This window comes from Salvelinus fontinalis, chromosome 14 (genome assembly GCF_029448725.1).
Source record: "Salvelinus fontinalis isolate EN_2023a chromosome 14, ASM2944872v1, whole genome shotgun sequence".
Classification (NCBI taxonomy): Eukaryota; Metazoa; Chordata; class Actinopteri; order Salmoniformes; family Salmonidae; genus Salvelinus; species Salvelinus fontinalis.
The window spans coordinates 38,500,996-38,526,367 of NC_074678.1; the positions used below are offsets into that span (position 1 = coordinate 38,500,996).

General features: G+C 40.1%; 1 protein-coding gene across 1 annotated transcript; it reads left to right on the plus strand.

Moving 5' to 3' along the window:
- Positions 1-1,494: 1,494 nt before the first annotated feature.
- LOC129810792 (sterol carrier protein 2-like) lies at positions 1,495-17,457 on the plus strand. The gene is made up of 5 exons (XM_055861680.1): positions 1,495-1,661; positions 2,355-2,454; positions 7,214-7,343; positions 7,607-7,686; positions 16,406-17,457. The coding sequence occupies exons 1-5, from the start codon at positions 1,618-1,620 to the stop codon at positions 16,499-16,501; spliced, it is 450 nt and encodes a 149-aa protein (XP_055717655.1). The 5' UTR covers positions 1,495-1,617; the 3' UTR covers positions 16,502-17,457.
- Positions 17,458-25,372: the final 7,915 nt, after the last annotated feature.

Genomic DNA, 25,372 nt, shown 5'->3' on the forward strand with positions numbered 1-25,372 from the left:
ACCTAGCTCCCTGCCCTAAGAGTGTGACTGTTCATAGCCCCCATTAGACTGATGCGATTTTCTGCTGTTATGTTTGCCTCCATTCTGCAGATTGCAAACGGGTTGACCCGGCCTGGCCTGTGCATAAACAGCAGTGTCATTTGCTAACACCCCCCGCCCCCACGTCCTCTCACATAGCCTCTCGATCCCAACACTCTTAGAAAAAAGGTGCTCTGCAGAACTATATAGGGTTCTTTAGTTTATTCCCATAGGATTCCTATTAGATTCAACCATGCTTCATTGCCCTTCCAACATTTCCTAACCTCCCACCCCTTCTAATGCGACTAACCCCGATGCTCCGATCGCTTTTTCCCCTGCCCGGCTACAAACTTCTCCCTGTATTGGATTTTGATGATATTGTTTACATGCATGCGGCAACCTCCGCTTTAAAACCCTTGAATGCAGTCTACCATCCAGCAATACGTTTTATCACAGGGGACAATTTTATGACTCATCATAGCAGTCTGTATAAAAATGTGGGATGGACCTCACTGTCTGTAAGAAGAGAGCTGCATTCTCTCTTATTTATTTACAAAGCAATCTTACAGAAATTCCCTCTATAAGTAACATCATTAATTAAGATAAGAATCATAAGTTACAAAACCCGTTCACAGGAATGGATAACACTAGAGATTTTGGAAAATCTGCATTTTGTTTTTTTACCCTAATTTGTGGAACAATCTGCAAGAGTTCACTGCAGTTAGATGTGCTGGTGCCACTCAGGCAGTTAAAATGATTGTTTGAGGACCTCTATGTAGTTGAATGTGATTGCTTTTATTGAATGTTTATTTTTGTTTATTGTGCTGAATTATTGTTTTATACACATGTGTATGTTGTTTTAATATTCTTTTTTTTTGGTAATGTGTACAGGGCTCTCTTGTGAAATAGAGTTTTAATCTCAATGTGACTCGATTAAATAAAGGTTAAATAAAATAAAATCGGTGCCTTTTGTAATAAGCACACATTCAGATACAATATACATTCGTTCTTCAGACACATCACAACAGTGAAATAAATAATGCATATATCTTAAACATAGCAAGGCTTATCATTGGTTAAATTCGGGGTTTACGCCAGAATAATATTGAACATGTGTGATTTGAATAGCCCAACTTTTGAAATTGTGGATAAAAAATCTTTGCCTCCAAGGAACTGTAGAGTGCTGCACTAAAGATCAAACCATCACCCTCTCTTCTATCGTCATGTAGGGTTTTACGGAGTAGCATAAAGAAGGAATTTCGGGTAGCTAGCTATAAAGTGGTTTCACAACCATAGAGAATGTTAGAGGCCTCTAGTGGCCAAAAGGCGTTTTAGCACGGGCAGGGCCATTGAGACTGTGAGACTTCCAACTTCATTGGCTGACCCCTCTTGGTGGGGTCATGTCCAACCGGGTCACAGGAGGGATCAGCTAATCGTGAAGAAGAAAATGTACTACTTTAAAATGGAGATTGCCAGCGCCAATGAGGCAATGATTTCACAGACGCTATAATGTCACAGATACAAAAATGAGTCCTCTATCTATCTCTATGTTCACAACAGCACGCATAGTTGCACACCAGCTGTGTCGGCCTCTGAAAAATGGTTGTTTCACAAAACAAAATGCGCGAATCGCAGGTTGTAAGGTGAGATACTTGGGGTTAGTAAAATTATCACAGCCCTTTAATTGGCACTCGTTACCTCGAATTATCCATCTGGGTCGGGTCACCCTTGTGAAATGCAAGGGTGTAAAGGTAGCTTGATAGCTAGCTTATTCAAAACAATGACATAACTGTTAGCAGCTAACACCTGACTTGTGCAATACTTACCGAAAAATGACACCACCCGAGATAAATATTCTTGCCAACCTGACATGGATTCAATAAGAATACAATACATCTTAATTCATCCATTTGTTTGCAGGTTATTCATTTTAACGCACTGGCTTTACGTTCATCAAATTGCATTTAGATGTCTAAAGCTTCAGATAAGTCTAATTATGTAATCAAATTAGAGCCAACCCTTTTCTACAATTTACATCAAATGTTTTCTGCTCTCTGCATTTGAACTGCGCTCACTGATAATTAGACTAGTTGAAAGACAACACCATCATGTGACTGAAGCAAGAGCCTTATGAGGACTCTTAGTAAGCCTGTGTAATCTACCCCCATCCTATTAGTCTGTTGCCTAACGTCGTGTTTAAGACTATCATGCTATTTCTCTTTTCTCCTGCTGAATAATCCTAATTGTTTTGTTATAGTTGTGCCTCACAGGCTATGTATGGCATGCCTCCTGTTATGCTGTCAATTGTGTGTGATTTCTCTATGTGTGTCTCTCAGCTCTCAGAGGATCCAGTCAGTTAACACCAATGCAGAGCGCAGCCTGGAGGGGTTCAAGGCCCATGCAGTCTTCCAGGAGATCAACAAGAAGCTGGAGGAGGTATCTGCATTCATTACTGTGTGTTATCTGTTTCCGGTGTCATGTATTGCAGTTTACACTACAAACCCACATCCTGTTTTCACATCAAAATGCTTTGACCTCTTTTTTGATCCTTTTCACAGAAAATGTGCATATTGTGACATCTGACCATTTCCCCCACAGTACAGCCATAGAATGAGGGTTCATTTTTTAGGTGGTTTTCAATAAAACATCACAATACGTTTGATTTGGTTGCTGGGGGGCAAGTAGACCCCCAGCTACATGTCATTTTCAAGTCATTTTTGAGAATTTGGCAGTACATCCAACCGGCCTCACAACCGCAGACCACGTGTAACCACTCTAGCCCAGGACCTCCACATCCGTCTTTTTCATCTGTGGGATCGTCTGAGAAGGAGCAGTGCTGAGGAGTATTTCTGTCTGTAAAAAATAAATAAATAAATATATAATTCTGATTGGCTGGGCCTGGCTCCCCATTGAGTGGACCTGGTCCCAAGTTGGTTGGCCTATGCTCTCCCAGGCCCACCCATGGCTGCGCCCCATCCCAGTCATGTGAAATCCAAAGATTAGGGCCAAATTAATTTATTTAAATTGAATGAATTCCTTCTATGAACCGTAACTTAGTAAAATTTTGAAATTGTTGGATGTTGCTTTTATGTTTTTGTTCAATATACATGCTTTTCATCTTCAGTGAACATCAATAATCATGTCATTTCAGATATGTGAAGGTACCTATCTGTTTGACATGTAGCTAGTTAAGCAAACATCATTTAGCTTGCTTCATCAGAGATTATGGAAGATTGCAAAGGAAAACATTATCAGCTAACAGTACCACGGCAAATGCGCCCTTCTGCTGTTAGACAGGCAGAGCCCACAAAAGATGAGAAATTAACCTAAACCACTCATAGTTGTCAGGTGTAGTTCACTTTTATTTTCTATCGCTAATTGTTTCAGATGGACTTCATATTTGTTCATTGGATGGTTCTCCCATTGATCAGGTTCCCACCTACCAATATCTGGGCATTTGGATTGACAAAGATAATGTTTAAAAACATATGGATGAGCTAGTTAACAAGATAAGATTTAAAGGGGGCTTTTTTTTATTTTTAGAAATGGATCTTGACTCCCTAAATAGCAGGAAGCAGATTGTGCAGCCAGCATTCCTGCCAGTTCTTGATTATGGTGACACAATTTACCAGATTGCAGCAGAAAGAGACCCTGGTCTCAATGGTGACTCAATATTTAAATAAAGTAAAAAAATAAATATATATATATATATATATACAAATAATGGTGGGCAATATTGAGAGATATCAGGAGGCTACCCTCACATATCTGATCATGAAAGGCATGCAGTTACTTGCTGTATAACTGATGATCTAAATGTGTGCCATTGATTTGCATAGAATAATCAGAAATGTGTAGGCCTGGCCATGCTCTTTAAGAGGTGATGATATTACAACCAAATGGTTAACATTTATTTAAGACCCTTGAAAACGGCACTCAGTTGTCAATGGTTTAAGCAGAGCTGTGGGTCTCTTTGCTCCCAAGCAAGCACATCGAACACGCTACACCTTATTGTGACGTTACATTGAAAACGACCTATTGATTCTACATGAAGAAGATAAACAATTTCTGTTCCTATAGACTCTTTCGACTTTGACTGTAGCACACTTGGATCCATTCCCGGAAACAGGCGTTTTCCCTTGTCATACAATAACCAGGTTCCCATCCATGTCGGATAAAAAAATGTAATGACAGGCCTGATGTTGACAAAACAAAATACGCTAGACAAGGTGGGATATTTTTGTGTCGGTGAAATTAATTATGCGATAAATGCTTTTATGCGCAAATATTCATATAAAAACCCTACCGAAGTAAACTTGGAGTCACGTGATGACATGTTATGTGGTCTTCCCACTACCAATCATCGGGAAAGCATGCAGTTTATTAGGCTACATATGAAATAAATTACGATGAACTTCACAGGTTGGTGAAAGTGCAAGGCGATGAGCTTGATGCTCCTTTCCAATAAATATCGAGGGTCTTATTCTGGTGACATGATCTTCGATGCTTGGCTGCCATATGACAAAATAATATTGCTCTTTTGTCCATAATAATCTCATCATGGATGTTATACTTGCGCTCTAGCCAACAGCGCTCTTGGCAAGAACGCAGAGTGCCAATACCGGAGTGGGCACACTTGCTATAAAACGCAACATAGAGTTGAAAATGTGATGGAAACCCATTTAACTAGTATTTTTTTAATCGGTACATGGGAATTTACTCACAAAAGTTATTTTTATGTGCACTACATCAAGCACAGTCTCATCTGCAACAAGTACATTTGATGGAAACAAATCTCTGGTGGGAAAATGCACATTGTTTTTTTTGCGGATTTTAGAATACTCTCAATCTGTCACCAATTGGATAGAAACCTAGCTCATGATATAAGTTGTTATGCTGTTTGAATCAATCAGATAAATGGTTCTGCACTCTAAAGTTGTGTGTTCATTTGCAGCTGCTCTGCTTCTGACCTCACTACTATAAACATCACAAGCTGGATGATGACAGAACTCTCTCTCCCTCTGTCATTCTTTCACTTTTCTCTTTTTCTCTTCTCTCTCTCGCCTTAACTCAGCCTAGCCAGCAGTGAACAGCTGTCTGTTAGGTCCAAAATACACGACTAGATGTCTATTATACATAGAGTACCAGTCAAAGGTTTGAACACACCTACTTATACACATGGAATCATGTAGTAACCAAAAAAGTGTTAAACAAATCCAAATATATTTTATATTTGAGATTCTTCAAAGTAGCCACCCCTTTGCCTTGATAACGGCTTTGCATTCTCTCAACCAGCTTCATGAGGTAGTCATCTGGAATGATTTTCCAACAGTCTTGAAGGAGTTCCCACATATGCTGAGCACTTGTTGGCTGCTTTTCCTTCACTCTGCGGTCCAACTCATCTCAAACCATCTCAATTGGGTTGAGGTCAGGTGATTGTGGAGGCCAGGTCATCTGATGCAGCACTCCATCACCCTCCTTCTTGATCAAATAGCCCTTACACAGCCTGGAGGTGTGTTTCGGGTCATTGTTCTGTTGAAAAACAAATGAGTGTCCCGCTAAGCGCAAACCAGATGGGATGGCGTATCACTACAGAATGCTGTGGAAGCCATGCTGATTAAGATTGCCTTGAATTCTAAATAAATCACTGACAGTGTCACCAGCACCATCACACCTCCTCCTTCATGCTTCGCGGTGGGAACCATACATGCGGAGATCATCTGTTCACCTACTCTGCGTCTCACAAAGACACGGGTGTTGGATCCAAAAATCTCACATTTCGACTCATCAGACCAAAGGACTGATTTTCACCGGTCTAATGTCAATTGCTCGTGTTTCTTGGCCCAAGCCAGTCTCTTCTTCTTATTGGTGTCCTTTAACAGTGGTTCTTTGCAGCAATTCAACCGTGAAGACCTGATTCAAGCTGTCTCCTCTGAACAGTTGATGTTGAGATGTGTCTGTTAATTGAACTCTGAAGCATTTATTTGGCTTGCAATTTCTGAGGCTGGTAACTCTAATGAACAATCCCTCTGCAGCAGAGGTAACTCTGGGTCTTCCTTTCCTATGGCGGTCCTCATGAGAGCCAGTTTCATCATAGTGCTTGCTGGTTTTTGCAAATGCACTTGAAGAAACTTTTAAAGTTCTTGAAATTTTCCAGATTGACTGACCTTCATGTCTTAAAGTAATGATGGGCTGTTGTTTTTGTTTGCTTATTTGAGCCTTTCTTGCTATAATATGGACTTGGTCTATTACCAAATAGGGCTATCTTCTGTGTACCACCCCTACCTTGTCACAACACAACTGATTGGCTCAAACGCATTAAGAAGGAAAGAAATTCCACAAAATAACTTCTAACAAGGCACACTTGTTAATTGAAATGCATTCCAGGTGACTACCTCATGAAGCTGGTTGAGAGAATGCCGAGAGTGTGCAAAGCTGTCATCAAGGAAATGGTGGCTACTTTGAAGAATATCAAATATATTTAGATTTGTTTAACACTTTTTTGGTTACTACATGATTCCATGTGTTATTTCATAGTTTTGATGTCTTTACTATTATTATACAATGTAGAAAATAGTAAAAAATAAAGAAAAACCCTTGAATGAGTGAGTAGGTGTGTCAACTTTTGTCTGGTACTGTATATAGACAGAATTCAATGTAACTAAACTAGTCTGCAACTCTTTTGACTCTGGATGTGTGACATCATCTCCACTCAAGGAGGTTTTCCTCTGTTGTCTTACTTTTAGATTTTCCATCCTTGTGTAAGTATGTCTGGCAGCAGTGCTCTCTGGTTCCCATTAGGATCTCTCTCTGTTTTGGTATTATGTTATTCCACTTCTATGTATCTGATTATCCACAGAATAATACAATATTACAGGAAAAAAACAAAAAAAAACAATTCCTTGTTAGACATGTTCAGAAAAGAGTTGTCCAATAGCCTAATTGATCATTAATGTAAGAGTAGCATGTCTGTGGTTTCAGTGAATGCTTTGTTATTTTATTGATTTTTTAAGGCACATGGATAAAAAAGATTGTTTAACTGGATGTGAAATGTTTTGTTTAGGTGAATAAGAAAAATATTTTGTGTCCTTCGTCTTTAGACATGACGATATAAACAGCTTTTGTTATTGATGAACACAGTACTTATTATCCTAATTGTTATGACTACCTTGTACTACCTTGTATTTCTCTGTAGGATGGGGAGTCATTTGTGAAGAAGATTGGAGGGGTGTTTTCCTTTAAGGTGAAGGATGGTCCGGATGGTCAGGAAGCGACCTGGATAGTGGACGTGAAGAATGGCAAGGGTTGCGTTCACAATGACACAGGTAAGAACAGCAAGGGCTGTGTCCACAACGACAGGTCAGAATTAGCGGTTTGGTCCACATTGAGAGTGAGAATGTAAATTAGCTGAATTCACAAAGAAACGTGTGGAGGGAAAAATATCTAGTTGTATTTTCACAGGCTGTATCATGATTTGTGGTTTTCAATTTACAGTATTTTATGATCAACAAACAAGTATTTTTTTCTCTCTCTTGCTGTAATTCTCTCTTCCTTCATCTACCCTTCCTCTCCTTCGACCCCTTTCTAGCAAGGAAAGCAGACTGCACCATTTCCATGTCAGATGCAGACCTGCTGGCCTTGATGACGGGGAAAATGAACCCACAGACAGTAAGTATTGGCCTTGATTTGAGGGAGTTAATACTCTGTATTTCAGTCAGTCTCATGGTTATAAGCTTGCACATGGACATCACCAGGACCTGACTTTTGGGGCTTTTGGGTCAGCCCCGAAACTTTTGCTCTGCTGCGATGCTGTAAAAAAAACAAAATTGGTTGTCAACTGAATGCACCATTTAGTTTGTAGAGCTGTGGTAATGTGAAACTCCCGAAGTCATTCAACCATTATAATCAAGGGTGCAGTGCTGCCGGTGAGCAGCAGAGGGACGCTCTGCCACTTCTCAGAATGGTGTGGTGTCTCATAAGATCACTTAATGATTTATTAGTATTCTACACAGCAAACCGAATATAATAGCATAGATAATGTTAGGCTACTGTTAGACTAAAAACACCATGTCATTTCTTATGACAATTTAGGATGATTGTGCTGAAATGTTGCTTTTTCTCTCTCCTGTACTCGGAGTCCACTATAGGTCAGTCAATGGTTAATTGTGAAATAAGGAATGCTAGGTAACAAGATTCACTGATTGACTGACTTCATCGACACAGTCTAGACTCTTGCTATGGGGCCCAGCAGATCTTTATTATCCTGGTCCCAGACCTGCTTGTGCTTTTTGTCTTGACAACCACCATATATAGGACTTGCCCGGACAGCACAAACAGATCTGGGAACAGGTTAAGTCTTCATGGCTCCTTTAGAAGTGACTTCCTTCTTCCTTGGCCCCATGCACACCTGTTTTTCCGTCCATTAAAGGGACCTGGGGGGAAACGCAAAGTTATTTGTATTTATTATGGATCCCCATTAGTTCCTGCCAAGTTAGCAGCTACTCTTCCTGGGGTTTATTGTGGATCCCCATTAGTTCCTGCCAAGGCAGCAGCTACTCTTCCTGGGGTTTATTATGGATCCCCATTAGTTCCTGCCAAGGCAGCAGCTACTCTTCCTGGGGTTTATTATGGATCCCCATTAGTTCCTGCCAAGGCAGCAGCTACTCTTCCTGGGGTTTATTATGGATCCCCATTAGTTCCTGCCAAGGCAGCAGCTACTCTTCCTGGGGTCCAGCCAAATCTAAGGCAGTTTATACAATTTTTAAATCATTACATTCACAGATTTCACAACACCCTGTGTGCCCTCAGGCCCCTACTCCACCACCACCACATATCTACAGTACAAAATCCATGTGTACGTGTGCGTATGTTATCGTGCATATGTCTGTATATGCCTGTGCCTATGTTTGTGTTGCTTCACAGTCCCCGCTGTTCCATAAGGTGTATTTTTTATCTGTTTTTAAAAAATCTAATTTTACTGATTGCATCGATTACTTGATGTGGAATAGAGTTCCATGTAGTCATGGCTCTATGTGGTACTGTGTGCCTCCCATAGTCTGTTCTGGACTTGGGGACTGTGAAGAGACCTCTTGTGGCATGTCTTGTGGGGTATGCATGGGTGTCCGAGCTGTGTGCCAGTAGTTCAAACAGACAGCTCGGTACATTCAACATGTCAATACTTCTCATAAATAGAAGCAGGGATGAAGTCAATCTCCTCCACTTTCAGCCAGGAGAGATTGACATGCATATTATTAATATTAGCTCTCTGTGTACATCCAAGGGCCAGCCACGCTGCCATGTTTTGAGCCAATTGCAATTTTCCTAAGTCCCTTTTTGTGGCACCTGACCACATGACTGAACAGTAGTCCAGGTGCAACAAAACTAGGGCCTGTAGGACCTGCCTTGTTGATAGTGTTGTTAAGAAGGCAGACCCTCGCTTTATTATGGAGAAACTTCTCCACATCTTAGCTACTGTTAAATCAATATGTTTTGACCATGACCGTTTACAATCCAGGGTTACTCCAAGCTGTTTAGTCATCTCAACTTGCTCAATTTCCACATTATTTATTAGAAGATTTAGTTGAGGTTTATGGTTTAGTGAATGTTTTGTCCCAAATTCAATGCTTTTAGTTTTAGAAATATTTAGGACTAACTTATTCCTTGCAGTCCACTCGGAAACTAACTGCAACTCTTTAAGTGTTGCAGTAATTTCACTCGCTGTAGTAGCTGACATGAATAGTGTTGAGTCATCTGCATACGAAGACACAAAAGAACACCCTCTGTTCTACTGGCTTCCCAGAGGAACAGACAGAGCATTAGCCTCCTGACAAGTGCTCAACTTAAAAGAGCCTATTACCCTTATTGTTTCTGTAATTGGGACATGTTCTGTAATAAAAAATAATGGGTTCAATATGAGTAAGGCTGCGGTCAACGTCTGGTTAATGTCCGTGTTATTTTACTTTTAATTTGCTCGGCGTGTAGGTATGTGTTATTGAGTGGAATTTCTTTTACCATGTTGTAGTATTCAAACTCAGCTCTTATTTTGTGTTGCCTTGCGCTGTATAGTAGTTCATAGTGACTTTCATTGTACAATGATGTCATACTTGTTGACCTTATAACTAGAAGTACTATTCTCTATTATTCTTTTCCAGAAGGTTGTTTTGACCATGAGTCTATTTCTTCTTCTTCTACGCTCGGTTTATACAAAGCCTCTTTTATAACAGAGGATAGGTGTCTTTGGAACTAAGGACACCTCCAAGGCTTCTGTTATTATGTGTCCGTTGAGTTCTGTATTCGCTTTAGTTTCTTTTCGTACAAATTTAAAGACTCAGTCATGATTTCCATCCTACAAGTGGAATGCAGGGGACAGAGTCTCTGTGCCATTGCTGCCTGCCACACATAACACAGTCAGTCCCCAGCCCTCCTTTAAGCCCCTCTGGTCTGCAGAGCCTCCTCTTCCTGCTCCTCCTCCTGCTGTCCCACTTTCCACTCTGACATTAATCTCTCCACTTTAACTATTTAAACCAGGCTGGAGCACACACTACTGGAGTGAAGAGCAGGTCAGGAATCATTTCCATTCGTGTTGTTTTCCAACCAGCTCAAGAATAATATTTCCCTGCTTTGTTGACTGCAGGGGGATTTACTTTCCACAAAATGGAGGGGCTGCACTTTGACAAAGAATAGTTTGGAGAGATTAATTGTGTGTGCAAGATACATTTGAAGTCGGAAGTTTACATACACTTAGGTTGGAGTCATTAAAACTTGTTTTTCAACCACTCCACACATTTCTTGTTAACAAACTATAGTTTTGTCAAGTCGGTTAGGACAACTACTTTGTGCATTACACAAGCAATGTTTCCAACAATTGTTTACAGACAGATTATTTCACTTAACTCACTGTGTCAGAAGTTTACAAACACTAAATTGACTGTGTCTTTAAACAGCTTGGAAAATTCCAGAAGATGATGTCATGGCTTTAGAAGCTTCTGAAAGGCTAATTGACATCATTTGAGTCAATTGGAGGTGTACCTGTAGATGTATTTCAAGGCCTACCTTCAAACTCAGTGCCTCTTTGCTTGACATCATGGGAAAATCAAAAGAAATCAGCAAAGACCTCAGAAAAAGAATTGTAGACCTCCACAAGTCTGGTTCATCCTTGGGAGCAATTTCCAAACACCTGAAGGTACCACGTTCATCTGTACAAACAATAGTACGCAAGTATAAACATGGGACCTTGTAGCCGTCATACCGCTCAGGAAAGAGACGTGTTCTGTCTAGAGATGAAGGTACTTTGGTGCGGAAAGTGCAAATAAATCCCAGAACAACAGCAAAGGACCTTGTGAAGATGCTGGAGGAAACAGGTACAAAGGTATCTATATCCACAGTAAAACGAGTCCTATATCGACATAACCTGAAAGGCCGCTCAGCAAGGAAGAAGCTACTGCTCCAAAACGCCATAAAAAAGCCAGACTGCGGTTTGCAACTGCACAGGAGACAAAGATCGTAGTTTTTTGAGATGTCCTCTGGTTTGATGAAACAAAAATAGAACTGTTTGGCCATAATTACCGTCATTATGTTAGGAGGAAAAGGGGGAGGCTTGCAAGCTGAAGAACACCATCCCAACCGTGAAGCATGGGGGTGGCAGCATCATGTTGTTTGGGTGCTTTGCTGCAGGAGGGACTGGTGCACTTCACAAAATAGATGGCATCATGAGGATGGAAAATTTTGTGGATATATTGAAGCAACATCTAAAGACATCAGTCAGGAAGTTAAAGCTTGGTCGCAAATGGGTCTTCCAAATGGACAATGACCCCAATCAAACTTGCAAAGTCAAGGTATTAGAGTGGCCATCACAAAGCCCTGATCTCAAACACATAGAAAATGTGTGGGCAGAACTGAAAAAGCGTGTGCGAGCAAGGAGGCCTACAAACCTGACTCAGTTACACCAGCTCTGTCAGGAGGAATGGGCCAAATTTCACCCAACTTATTGTGGGAAGCTTGTGGAAGGCTACCTGAAATGTTTGACTCAAGTTAAACAATTTAAAGTCAATGCCACCAAATACTAATTGAGTGTATTTAAACTTCGGACCCACTGAGGATGTGATGAAAGAAATAAAAGCTGAAATAATTCTCTCTACTATTATTCTGACATTTCACATACTTAAAATTTTGTGGTGATTCTAACTGACCTAAGACGGAATTTTTACTAGGATTAAATGTCAGGAATTGTGAAAAACTGAGTTTAAATGTATTTGGCTAAGGTGTATGTAAACTTCCGACTTCAACTGTATACATATTTTTTCTGTGTAAGTCGTTGGGGGAGTGCTACTAAGCTAACATATGGAATTGTTTTTAATGTTCATACCCTGGATCATTTAGCTAGTTGATTTAGAATATTAGAACCCCTTTAGGTATAACATATACAGTACCAGTCAAACATTTGGACACACCTACTCATTCCAGAGTTTTTCTTTATTTTTGACTATTTTCTACATTGTAGAATAATAGTGAAGACATAAAACTATGAAATAATGCAATAGGAATCTTGTAGTAACCAAAAGTGTTAAACAAACCAAAATATATTATATAATTGAGATTCTTCAATATAGCCACTTTTTGCCTTGGCGACAGCATTGCACTCGCTTGGCATTCTCTCAACCAGCTTCATGAGGTAGTCACCTGGAATGCATTTCAATTAACAGGTGTGCTTTGTTAAAAGTAAATTTTCTGGAATCTCTTTCCTTCTTAATGTGTTTAAGCCAGTCAGTTGTGTTGTGACAAGGTAGAGGTTGTATACAGAAGATAGGCCTATTTCGTAATAGACCAAGTCCATATTATGGCAAGAACAGCTCAAATAAGCAAAGAGAAACAACAGTCCCTCATTACTTTAAGACATGAAGGTCAGTCAATCTGGAACATTTCAATAACTTTGAAAGTTTCTCCAAGTGCAGTCGCAAAAACCATCAAGCGCTATGATGAAACTGGCTCTCATGAGGACCGCCACAGGAATGGAAGACTCAGAGTTACCTCTGCTGCAGAGGAATTGTTCATTATAGTTAACTTTACCCTAGAATTCAGCCCAAATAAATGCTTCACAGAGTTCAAATAACAGACATGTCTCAACATCAACTTTACAGAGACTGCGTGAATCAGGCCTTCATGGTCGAATTGCTGCAAAGAAACCACTATTAAAGGACACCAATAAGAAGAAGAGATTGGCTTGGGCCAAGAAACACGAGCAATGGACATTAGACCGATGAAAATCTGTCCTTTTGGTCTGATGAGTCCAAATTTGAAATTTTTAGTTCCAACCGCTGTGTCTTTGTGAGACGCAGAGTAGGTGAACGGATGATCTCCGTATGTGTGGTTCCCACCGTGAAGCATGGAGGAGGAGGAAGTGTGATGATGTGGGGCGCTTTGCTGGTAACACTGTGATTTATTTAGAATTCAAGGCACACTTAATCAGCATGCCTACCACAGCATTCTGCAGCGATACGCCACCCCATCTGGTTTGCGCTTAGTGGGACTATCATTTGTTTTTCAGCAGGACAATGACCCAAAACACACCTCCAGCCTGTGTAAGGGCTATTTGACCAAGAAGGAGGGTGATGGTGCTGCATCAGATGACCTGGCCTCCACAATCACCCGACCTCAACCCAATTGAGATGGTTTGGGATGAGTTGGACCGCAGAGTGAAGGAAAAGCAGCCAACAAGTGCTCAACATATGTGGGTAGTCCTTCAAGACCGTTGGATAAGCATTCCAGGTGACTACCTCATGAAGCTGGTTGAGAGAATGCAAAGCTGTTATCAAGGCAAAGGTTGGCTACTTTGAAGAATCTCAAATATAAAATATATTTTGATTTGTTTAACTCTTTTTTTGGTTACTACATGATTACATATATGTTATTAGATAGTTATGTCCTCACTATTATTCTACAATGTAGAAAATAGTAAAAATAAAGAAAAACCCTTGAATGAGTAAGTGTGTCTAAAATTTTGACTGGTACTGTATATATACTGGTACTGTATATATATTAAATACTTAAAAATACTTAAAAATACTTAAAAAAAATAATATATATATATATATATATATATATATATTTTTTTTTAAAGTATTTAAGTTCCCATAGAAATGCATTGAATACCACATTCATAAATGGCAAAAAAAGACAGTATTAAAAGAAATCATTACATTTACATTACATTACATTACATTTTAGTCATTTAGCAGACGCTCTTATCCAGAGCGACTTACAGTAGAGTGCATACATTTTATCACATTTTACATACTGAGACAAGGATATCCCTACCGGCCAAACCCTCCCTAACCCGGACGACGCTATGCCAATTGTGCGTCGCCCCACGGACCTCCCGGTTGCGGCCGGCTGTGACAGAGCCTGGGCGCAAACTCAGAGACTCTGATGGCGCAGCTAGCACTGCGTTGCAGTGCCCTAGACCACTGCGCCACCCGGGAGGTCACTAATCTTTTGAAGTGTCTGTCCTATATGTAGGAGATTTAAGAAAGCTCAGGAAATATGTGTTTTTTTTGGACACATTTAACCGCATATTTTTGTTGCCACAAAACTACCTCCGTATTTCCATGAATTTGTATGGGTTACCATCAGACGAGTCCCGTGACACTTGTGAGAGTCAACTTTCCATTGTGTTCATATTAGTTTGTAAGCCAAACCGTTCGGACTCTACAGACATTTCTGTGAGAAGACCGATTTTCAGGATGTCTCATGATCTGACAAACACCGCTGTAGCTCAGTCACCTTCCACCGCAGATGCGGAAGGCCGACATGGGCAGGTGTGGAAGGCCGACATGGGCCGATGCGGAAGGCCGACATGGGCCGATGCGGAAGGCCGACATGGGCTGATGCGGAAGGCCGACATAGCTGAAAACTGTAGTTCTGATTTAAAGAAGCAATAAAACTGCCCTTCTTTAGACTAGTTGAGCACCGGGTCCTCCCACTCCTGTTTCTATTCTGGTTAGAACCAGTTTGCGCTGTTCTGTGAAGGGAGTAGTACACAGCGTTGTACGAGATCTTCAGTTTCTCAGAACAAGAATAGACTGATGAGTTTCAGAAGCAAGTCCTTTGTTTCTGGCCATTTTGAGCCTGTAAACGAACCCACAAATGCTGATGCTCCAGATGCTCAACTACTCTAAAGAAGGACAGTTTTATTGCTTCTTAAATCAGAACAACAGTTTTCAGCTGTGCTAACATAATTGCAAAAGGGTTTTCTAATGATCAATTAGCCTTTTAAAATTATAAACTTGGATTAGCTAACACAACATGCCATTGGAACACAGGAGTGATGGTTCCTAATAATGGGCCTCTGTACGCCTATGTAAATATTCCATTAAAAATCAGCCGTTTCCAGCTGCAATTGTCATTTGCAACATTAACAATGTATGTGCTGTATTTCTGATACATTTGTCAGGGTCTACAGGAAATCACAGACTACAAAAAGATAACCAGCCATGTCACGGTCACCGACGCTTCCAGACAAACTAAACACCTTCTTTGCCCGCATTGAGGATAATACAGTGCCACCGTCGCAGTCCGCTAACAAGGACAACTAACAACACCTCTCCTTCTCCGTGGCCGACGTAAGACATTTAAACGCGCTAACCCACGCAAGGCTGCTGGCTCAGACAGCATCCCTAGCCGTGTCCTAAGAGTATGCGCAGACCAGCTGACTGGTGTGTTTACGCACATATTCAATCGCTCCCTATCCCAGTCTGTAGTCCCCAATGCTTCAAGATGGCTACCATTGTTCCTGTACCCAAGAAGGCAAAGATAACTGAACTAAATGACTACCGCCCCGTAGCACTCACTTCTGTCATCATGAAGTGCTTTGAGAGACTCCTCAAGGATCATATCACCCCGACCTTACCCACCACCCTAGACCCACTTCAGTTTGCATACCGCCCCAACAGGTCCACAGACGATGCAATCGCCATCATACTGGTGCTTCAACAAATGACTGAATAAAGGGTCTGAATCCTTATGTAAATGTCATATTTCAGTTTTTTTTATACATTTGCACAAATGTCTCAACCTGTTTTTTTTTTGTCATTATGAGTATTGTGTGTGTATTGATGAGGGGGAAAAAACTATTTCATCTGTTTTTAGAATAAGGATGTAACGTTACAAAATGTGAAAAAGTTAAGGGGTCTGAATACTTTCTGAATGCACTGTATAGTTTTTTATCTGCTCGAGGGCAACGGTGTCTAAATGGAATTTGTATTTGTGGTCCTGACAACTGGACCTTTTTTGGAACACCATTATTTTTGTCTTAGAGATTTACTGTCAGGACAAGTTTATCCCTCTCTCTCTGTTCTGGTTCTAATGACTGACTCTCTCTTCTGATCCTCAGGCGTTCTTCCAGGGCAAGCTGAAGATCACAGGGAACATGGGAATGGCCATGAAGCTCCAGAGTCTGCAGCTGCAGCCAGGCAAAGCCAAGCTGTGAGGTAGAACCTGGGGTGAGGCAGAGGTTACCGCCCTAGCGCTGGTCTAGGATCAGTGCTTCATATCACAATCCTAACCTTAACCACTAGGGGTTACAACAACAAACCTGGTCCAAGACCTGCACTAAGGGTAACTTCTACATTTTCTGTAGCTCAACAGCAGCCACCCCCATCCAACTAGTAGTGTGAGGAGGGAGGGGGGCACGCACTGTAGGAAGAAACGATGGGAGTAGAGATGGAATGATGGATGGAGAGAAATACTGTTTTCAACATCTACCTCTCTTTCTCTGACCCCCTCTGTCTTTTTCTAATATATTAAGGACCAGAACACATTAGAATAGAGATATACCGTAGGGGTGTAGTCTACTCTCTCTCCAACTGTGTAATTTTATATTTATTCAGACTGATTTATTAGGACTCACAGAATATCTGTTTGTATGATGTCATTAATTGAATCATGCCCCTCATCTGGCGATTTCTGACCTTTTTCCTCTTAAGTTTCATGTGTGAAATGGTAATGGAAATACAATTGCTCTTGACAATTGGGACAGGATGAATCATGTCTTGTATGGTCTCAGAGCTGTGCTACACAGTAATTTCTCCCTATTCAGCCTTTATGAGAGATGAATGGATAAAACAGTGAAGTGCCTCTCAGGTGTGGAATATTCCCTGGTGTCATGAACAAGTGTAAAAACATTGATACTGTCTCATAATATCAGCTTCATAATATCTAAAACAGGACAGGATGGACCACTGAATGTTACATTTACATTTTAGTCATTTAGCAGACACTCTTATCCAGAGCGACTTACAGTAGTGAGTGCATACATTTCCGTACTCTGTTACTGTGTTACTTTCAGCCATGTTGTTGTGACTTTGACCATCTCACCCACTGATGATGCTAAAGTGATTTCTACTAAATAAACTCTCTTACTAATAAACACTGAAATAAGTTTGATTCTCCCTCTTTAGAATTGGTTTACTCCTAGATAGGCATGAAGGGTTGGAGGGGGATAGATGGATAGAGGGAGCTACTGATTATAAAGTTGCATAATTCCAACCAACTGGGGCCATACATAGTCCGGAGACAATTTTTTTGGACTACTGCTGACCCCGTTTTCTAGGGGCCGAGGGAGGCAGAGTCTTTGTCTTTTATGGTTCCATGGTCATGGTAGATTTATGTTGAGGAAGGGGTAACCTAACGTAGCAGGAGTCAAAGAAACGCCTGAAACTAGATCCCCTACATACTGGTCTTGACGAGAAGAAAAATAACTGTCGGGGGAGGTCCTCTTCCACACTGTTCAACCAATCCAGTAAATGTGGAGGAGGAGTTAAGATGGAGTGTCGCCTTGTTAATGTCCAAAACATCCATAGGCTCTTTACATTTCCCCTGAAAACTGGGATATCCGGTTGTTGGGGATGCACGCGGTAGAGGTTAAGGAAGGGGAAACATTGATCAGATGTCTTAAACTAAAGATTCACCAATTTTTGAATTATGTTATTTTTGTGCATCTCTGAGCAATGTTCTATCAATTCCCTGGGTCCTTTCATGTTTTCATGCCGTTGAAGCAGGAGAAATTTGTCTGGCATGACGTAGCATTAAGATAAAGCCACTCTCACTACACTGGAAGTTAATAGGGATACGCCTTTTAGATCGCCAAAACATTTATCATACATGTCAGATTTAAATACTGGCTGATGTCATAACGCGGGAGGTTGTCTTCTCTCAAATGAGAGCCATTGATCATATTTTTGCGATATTCCTACCTCGAGAAATTTGTGATTTAACAGAGGGTCTAACGTATTCCTATTTGTCTGCCTCTTCAGTCCATGGTGCCTTGCGTGGTGGTGTTGCGAATGTCAGTCTCCACTCTGTGAGGAACATCGATCTGCAGATTGGAAATGGTGGGATTGGCGATTTGACAGCTAACTAGTTCACATGCTGATATTGACTTTGGTATTATTGTGTGTAGCCTTGTTTGCTAGTTAGCTACCTAGCTAGTGAGCCAGCCAACCAGCCAGCCCATAGAGAGAGTATTGCATTGTGGATTTGTGGTCGACTTGAGCTGCAACTGATTTCCACAACAATTTTCACATGTTGCTACCAACCTTATTATAACCTGTTTGGGCTGCATTGGCAGTATTGAGTAGCCGGATAAAAGGTGCCCATTTCAAACGGCCTCGTACTCAATTCTTGCTCGTACAATATGCATATTATTATTACTATTGGGTAGAAAACACTCTATTTTTTCTAAAACCGTTTGAATTATATCTGTGAGTAAAACAGAACTCATTTTGCAGCAAACTTCCTGACAGGAAGTGGAAAATCTGAAATCGATGCTCTGTTCTAGGCCCTGCCTATAAAGGTCCTTGATATTTATTAGAATACATGCACTTCATACGTCTTCCACTAGATGTCGACAAGCAGTGAGAGAAGAAATGGAGTGTGTAACTTGATCTGGGGTCGAATAATAGCTCTCGGCATGACGTGTCACCAGTTTCCTGTTTTCTGGAGAGCGCGTGAAGGGACCTGGATTTGCCTTCTGATAAGCTGTCGTTATGGACGACTAATATCTCCGGCTTTGATTTTATTTGATACATGTGACAATATCATCGTAAAGTATGTTTTTTCAATATAGTTTTATTAGATTATTGAAATTTATTCGGGACGTTAGGCGTGTTGCGTTGTGTGCCTTTGTTCAGGAAGGAGAGCTTAGCGCCACTTTGCTAGCTTTCCGTGCTAATTGACTGGAGAAGAGGACATTCTAAATCCAAACAACGATTGTTCCCGACAAAGGATCCCTTGTACAACATTCTGATGAAAGATCATCAAAAGTAGGACCCATTTTATGATGTTATTTCATATATCTGTCGAACATGTACTAGTAGGTTGCGGCCAGGTTTTGGGCACGCTCTCGCCATAACGTAAACTGCATATCGTAATGAAGTTATTTTTAGAATTCTAACACGGCGATTGCATTAAGAACTAGTGTATCTATCATTTCCTATACAACATGTATTTTTTAGTTATTTTTATGAATAGTTATTTGGTCAGAATATGTGAGTGCCAGAAAAATATCCGGACGTTGTGGGAAAAAGATGCTACGTTAGCACAATGTATAACCACTGATTTCAGCTCTAAATATGCACATTTTTGAACAAAACATAAGTGTATGTATAACCTGATGTTATAGGAAGGTTAGTCAAAAATGATATATCTTTTGCTGGTTTGTTACGATCGCTAACTTTTACTGCTGGGGAATGGCTTGTTTCTGGCTATTGTGGTAAGCTAATATAATGCTATATTGTGTTTTCGCTGTAAAACACTTAAGAAATCGGAAATATTGGCTGGAATCACAAGATGCCTGTCTTTCATATCCTGTACACCATGTATTTTTCAGAAATGTTTTATGATGAGTATTTAGGTATTTGACGTTGGTGTCTGTAATTACTCTGGCTGCTTCGGTGCCATTTCTGACGATAGCTGTGATGGTAGCTGCAATGTAAAACTGATTTATAGCTCAAATATGCACATTTTTCGAACAAAACATAGATTTATTGAATAACATGTTATAAGACTGTCATCTGATGAAGTTGTTTCTTGGTTAGTTTGGTTGGTTCTTGGTTAGTTAGGTTGGCTTTGTGCATTCTACCTGTGCTGTGAAAAATGTCTATCCTTATTTGTATTTGGTGGTGAGCTAACATAAATATACGTGGTGTTTTCGCTGTAAAACATTTAAAAAATCGGACATGTTGGCTGGATTCACAAGATGTTTATCTTTCAAATGCTGTATTGGACTTGTTAATGTGTGAAAGTTAAATATTTCTAAAAAATATATTTTGAATTTCGCGCCCTGCACTTGAAGTGGGTGTTGTCATATTGTGCCCGGCTTCGGGCTTGCAGCCATAAGAAGATAACATTTGTTCACAGAAATATTATTTTCAAATATTAGTGTTATGTAACACTGTAAATTTAAGAATGTGGTTTTGGGGGAATTTTTCCTAAAAGGCGACCTCTCGGGTTTATTGTGTGAACAGCGGTGATGTGTTGGCAGGAAGTAGACAGAAGTTGGTCTCAGGATGTGCAGGCTGGAAGTTTGTCATGCCAGACTCCATGTCAAAACGTTTGTAGATATTTGTTGTACAGGAACACTGAAAATCAGCTAGATTCCATGTCTATTGGAATTTTAAAAAGTATTTGTCTACTTTCTGCCTAACACCGGTTATTGAGAGTTTGTTTTCTAGATAGACTCCTGTGCCAGTCAGAGTTGAAACTCAAAAATTTACAAAGGCATTGTATGAAGGAGCTTTCACACCATTTGTTCAGTTTCCTTTAATTTCCTCTGATGTCACCTAGCCAGGAGGCAGGCAGTTCTTGTTCATTGGGGTCATCCTGCCCTCCTGTTCTGAGTGTTCTGCTCTCTCTAACAAACCCCATTGACCTGGTTCCTGGTTCTATACACTGCCATAATTTAGTTTTTCTGTTGAAAATGTGAGTAACAGAGCATAAGAGAGAGAGTGCGAGAGTGTGATTACAAAAAAAATCTGTTAACGAGCTCTTACCCATATTCCACTACGTACTGCAGAACTGACCTGGCTCTGGCCTGATTTTCTCTCACCGGTCTCTTCTGGGTCCAGCTCTCTTTAGTTGGACTAAAGGGTTGCAAAACTCACTTAGTATAGATACCAAATAAATGACTGCTTTTAGGACTGTCAAATGGTTCATGTTTTGTAAAGTATTCTGCCTTTTAAGGGACGACATTATTTATAATGAGGAATAGCTGAAGAAAATCGGACCTCGCTTCAGAGAAATATATTTTTACCCTACCCTCCATGAACGCTTGAAACAAACCGTGACCCTCCCCTATACCCAAAATAATAATTGTAACATAAAGTAGAGAGTGGAGAACATGCCTAATGTTTACCCTCACTCTTAAGACAGACCAGAGCCTTAGATATGCAATTTTAGAAACTGTTCTTCATTTTGTAAGCATTACATGGCAAAGTAGCCAGAAAGTTGTGGATTCGCAGACTGCTGCGAGGGTAGGGTTGAAAAAATATCAATTTTAATAAAAGCAGTGCATGAATCTATCATCTTATTTACGGTCTGTGAAAAACTAGCATTTTCTGAATGCATTTCATGCAATTCTACATAATTTCACATGACTGTAGACAACAGAATCTTTTTTAATACCGCAACAGAGCAACACCGGAGACGTTTAGATTTTTCACAGGTTATTGTTAAAAAAGAGGATAGTCAAAGTTTGGAACAGTGCTGAAGTTGTCTATCAACTGTAAAAATGTAGCCCAACAGAACCAGTTACAACTGAAGCATCTGATCATCATTGAATTTGAGAAAAAGCCATTTGTTGTTTAACACAGCAGCCGCATATCATCAGGTAGGTCTACATACACTTGTAACTTTTTTGAATTTGGGAAACTATAATTTTCAAATGTATTTTATTCCATGATATTGTTGTTACAAAATACATTTGTGTTGACTGTTGACACATACACTGTCCATCTCTGCAGTTGTCGCTTCATAGTAATGTCAGTTATGTAAATGACTAGAATGTGGCTTATTGTGAGGTCAATAACTCTGATAAGTAGCTTCATTATGGGCAACGAAACATATTGTTTATTAAAATCAATTATAGCTGTACCAAGCTTACCTCCTGTCCTCCTTCCCATTTTCACGCTGTCCCTCTCAAACTGGACAGGACATCAGTAGGCCTAGTCCGCGCTCACAGATATTTCATTCTTTTGACAAATATTTTTTGTATTGTTTGAAGAAGCCTTTGACTCACCTCCTGAAGTGCCACCGTACACAGCACAGTCATTGGTTAGGCAGCACAAAAAGGTTTACATCAGCAAGAGCAGGGCAGGCCAGGGTGTAGCCTAGTTTTATATACACCATCCCAGCAGCACAAAAGATTTGGGAAGGAAGAACATTTTCTTAGGAATATAACTTTGCCATTTACTTCTCCCAGCATGCTCTTCATATAGCCTATTGCCTGTAGTATAGGCTATGGATCATTTGATTGAGACCACACTAGGCACACTTGATATTGCTCACCCAGCAGAGAATCGGGGATGAGGGGCACACATCGAGATACTATAATAAGCAACTAATTCTCAGCAATATGACAATTCTGAGCAATATGACAATCAGTTACAGATTATAAGACCCTGCCCTGGACTAAAATAATAATAATACTAAACCCTCCCCCTGAGTGAAATTGATTAAGTATGACCCTTTAGGTACAGTAACAATTGTGTACATTTTGACCGCTCCCTGAAGAGTGCTGTTTTTCTAGGCAGGGAGTGTGTAAAATGTTTTGTAACATTCATTTTTCAGGGTTAACTATAACCCACCTGTTTTTGATATTTTGTTTGAGTGATTAGGAAAATATGAAATGAAAAACAGCTTACTTTGCTCTTTCATTTTAGAGAAGTTGTGAAGTGGTGTTGGACAACAATTAAATATTTAAAATGTCACCTTTTAAGTACTCAAACATTTCTATTATCATATTTGCATAAACAATGCTACTTTAATATTGTTTACTGTTTAAATAATGTAGTTATTACAGAAATTGTACTCATGCCCACACCAAAATCTAAATGTTATGTAAATTTGCTAAATCTGTGTGGACAGGTGAATATTAGGAAATGTTAAGTATATAGTTTGACCTCTATAGCAATTACAGTATGTGGTATAAGGTTATTATTCAGATTTATGGTAGTCGTGACCACTAGTCCCATTCTATGTTGTGTTCCATATCCATGAGATTTGAAAGGATATTGTGCATATATTATGTTGATTTAATAGATGTATAAAACGTGTTTTAATAAGCATGGGTGTAATTTATCTCAGTCATCTAGTTTGCCTATTCAGTGGTCTTGAATAGAGAGACTTTGAAAGAGTGAAATGTTAGTCTTTTTACAGGAATGAACTGTCCTTTTTGTGCTCCAAATTGAAACTCCAACCTCTTTGTTCACTCTTGAATCACATACTATACTTTTCAAGTGTTTTTTTATTGTAAATTCTCCCTGTAACATTGTACCAATTAATAAAGAGGCTAGCTATGTCTATTTGGTGTAGGCCGTCATTGTAAATAAGAATTTGTTTTTAACTGACTTGCCTAGTTAAATAAAGGTTACATATGCTTGTAGAATGTAAAAAGGAGAAATCGCCTTTTAACATAAAGATGGATGGTACATTTTTGAGCCAAATTGCCTTCTTGAAGATTTGTTGTAGGGGGTTATCAGATTGCCCCTAATTATCATCTTAATATTATTATTTGTATTTAAATGTAACCTTTATTTAACTGGGCAAGCCAGTTAAGAAAAAAATATTATTTACAATGACGGCCTACCCCGGCCAAACCCTGATGACGCTGGGCCAATTGTTCGCCGCCCTATGAGACTCCCAATCACGGCCGGTTGTGATACAGCCTGGAATCGAACCAGGGTCTCTAGTGACGCCTCTAGCACTGAGATGCAGTGCCTTAGACCGCTGCACCACTCATATTGAAGGTGCATAAACAACACACAGAATATGATCATATTTTGCCTGTAACTTTATAAAAATGCCTTTGTCTTTATGATGTCAATCTTTCTATGCATTGGCCAGCCCTCTCATTTACCCTGCCAGATTATGTCATTCACTACCATTGCCAATGTAGGTTTCTCCCTGCCAAACAGTTTAATAGGTTGGTACTTTTAAATAGGCTGGTACTTGTATCCTATCTGTGCTGGGAGCTGTATGGGAGATTGGTTTAACATGGAGGAATAAGATGGGAAGTACAGCAGCGCAGCTGAAAATCGTCTTCACACAGACACACACACACAGGCGGTGGAACTTGGAGCCTCTCCCCGTTCAGCTTCAGTGTGGGTGTGAACGAGGCGCGACAGCCAATCTTGAGATGTTTTGGTTAAAAAGCCATTTTTAAGACTGGATCCAATTTCACTGAGGACCTTCCAGGAAAGAAGGATTTGCAAGCAATTGATTATAAGTTATGAAGTTCACAAAGTTTCCCCCCCACATTCTGTCTGACTGAGTGCTTCGCAAGTAAGCACTCCATTAAAGATGTGATATTAAAGTTGATGTGGTAAGTGTGAAACAGACCAGGTGTTATTATACGGTGAAGCAATGTTATTTCCCTGTGTCCTCATTCATTATTGTCTATCTCGAGATGCCTCAGTAGTACCAATCCCCTCGCTATCACTGTATCTCATATAATCTCTCTAACATGGTATATGGACTCCCTCAGTCACACTAATAACTCAACACAATAACACATGCATAAGTTTTAGTCTCCTCAAGCACTCAGAAATGGTTACTATTCCTATTATGAATACTAGTGAACACACGATATGACCTTGAGAAAACCAAAGAGCAGAATTGTGATAAGAGGATGGTTAGTCATAGAAAGTTAAGAGAGATGTTCTGCTGCGTGTTGTCTTTTCTGATCTGAGAACAGGGCCCGTGTTCAAGAAACGTCTCAGAGTTGAAGTGCAGATCTAGGATCAGATCCCCCTGTGCATATATTATTATTCATTATGAAAGGTGAAAATGATCGTGTATCAACGCTCTGAGGCTCTTCATACATATGGGCAGGGGTGGAAACTGTACTATCCGACTCAAGTAGAAGTACTGTGAACATCATGGAAACACAAAATGAATGTGCAAACCCACCTAAAATAGAAAAAGGGCTATAGATGATTCATTAGATTGATAAACATGTACAGAGTACATTAGGTTATGTAGTGTTTCTTGAGCAAAAACAAAGGAGTTCTGTTCAAACTCCTTCACTTCTCAGAACTTGCTGTTCAGTTTCAGCAGGCGCTGATTTTCAAAGTGAATCGAGTTT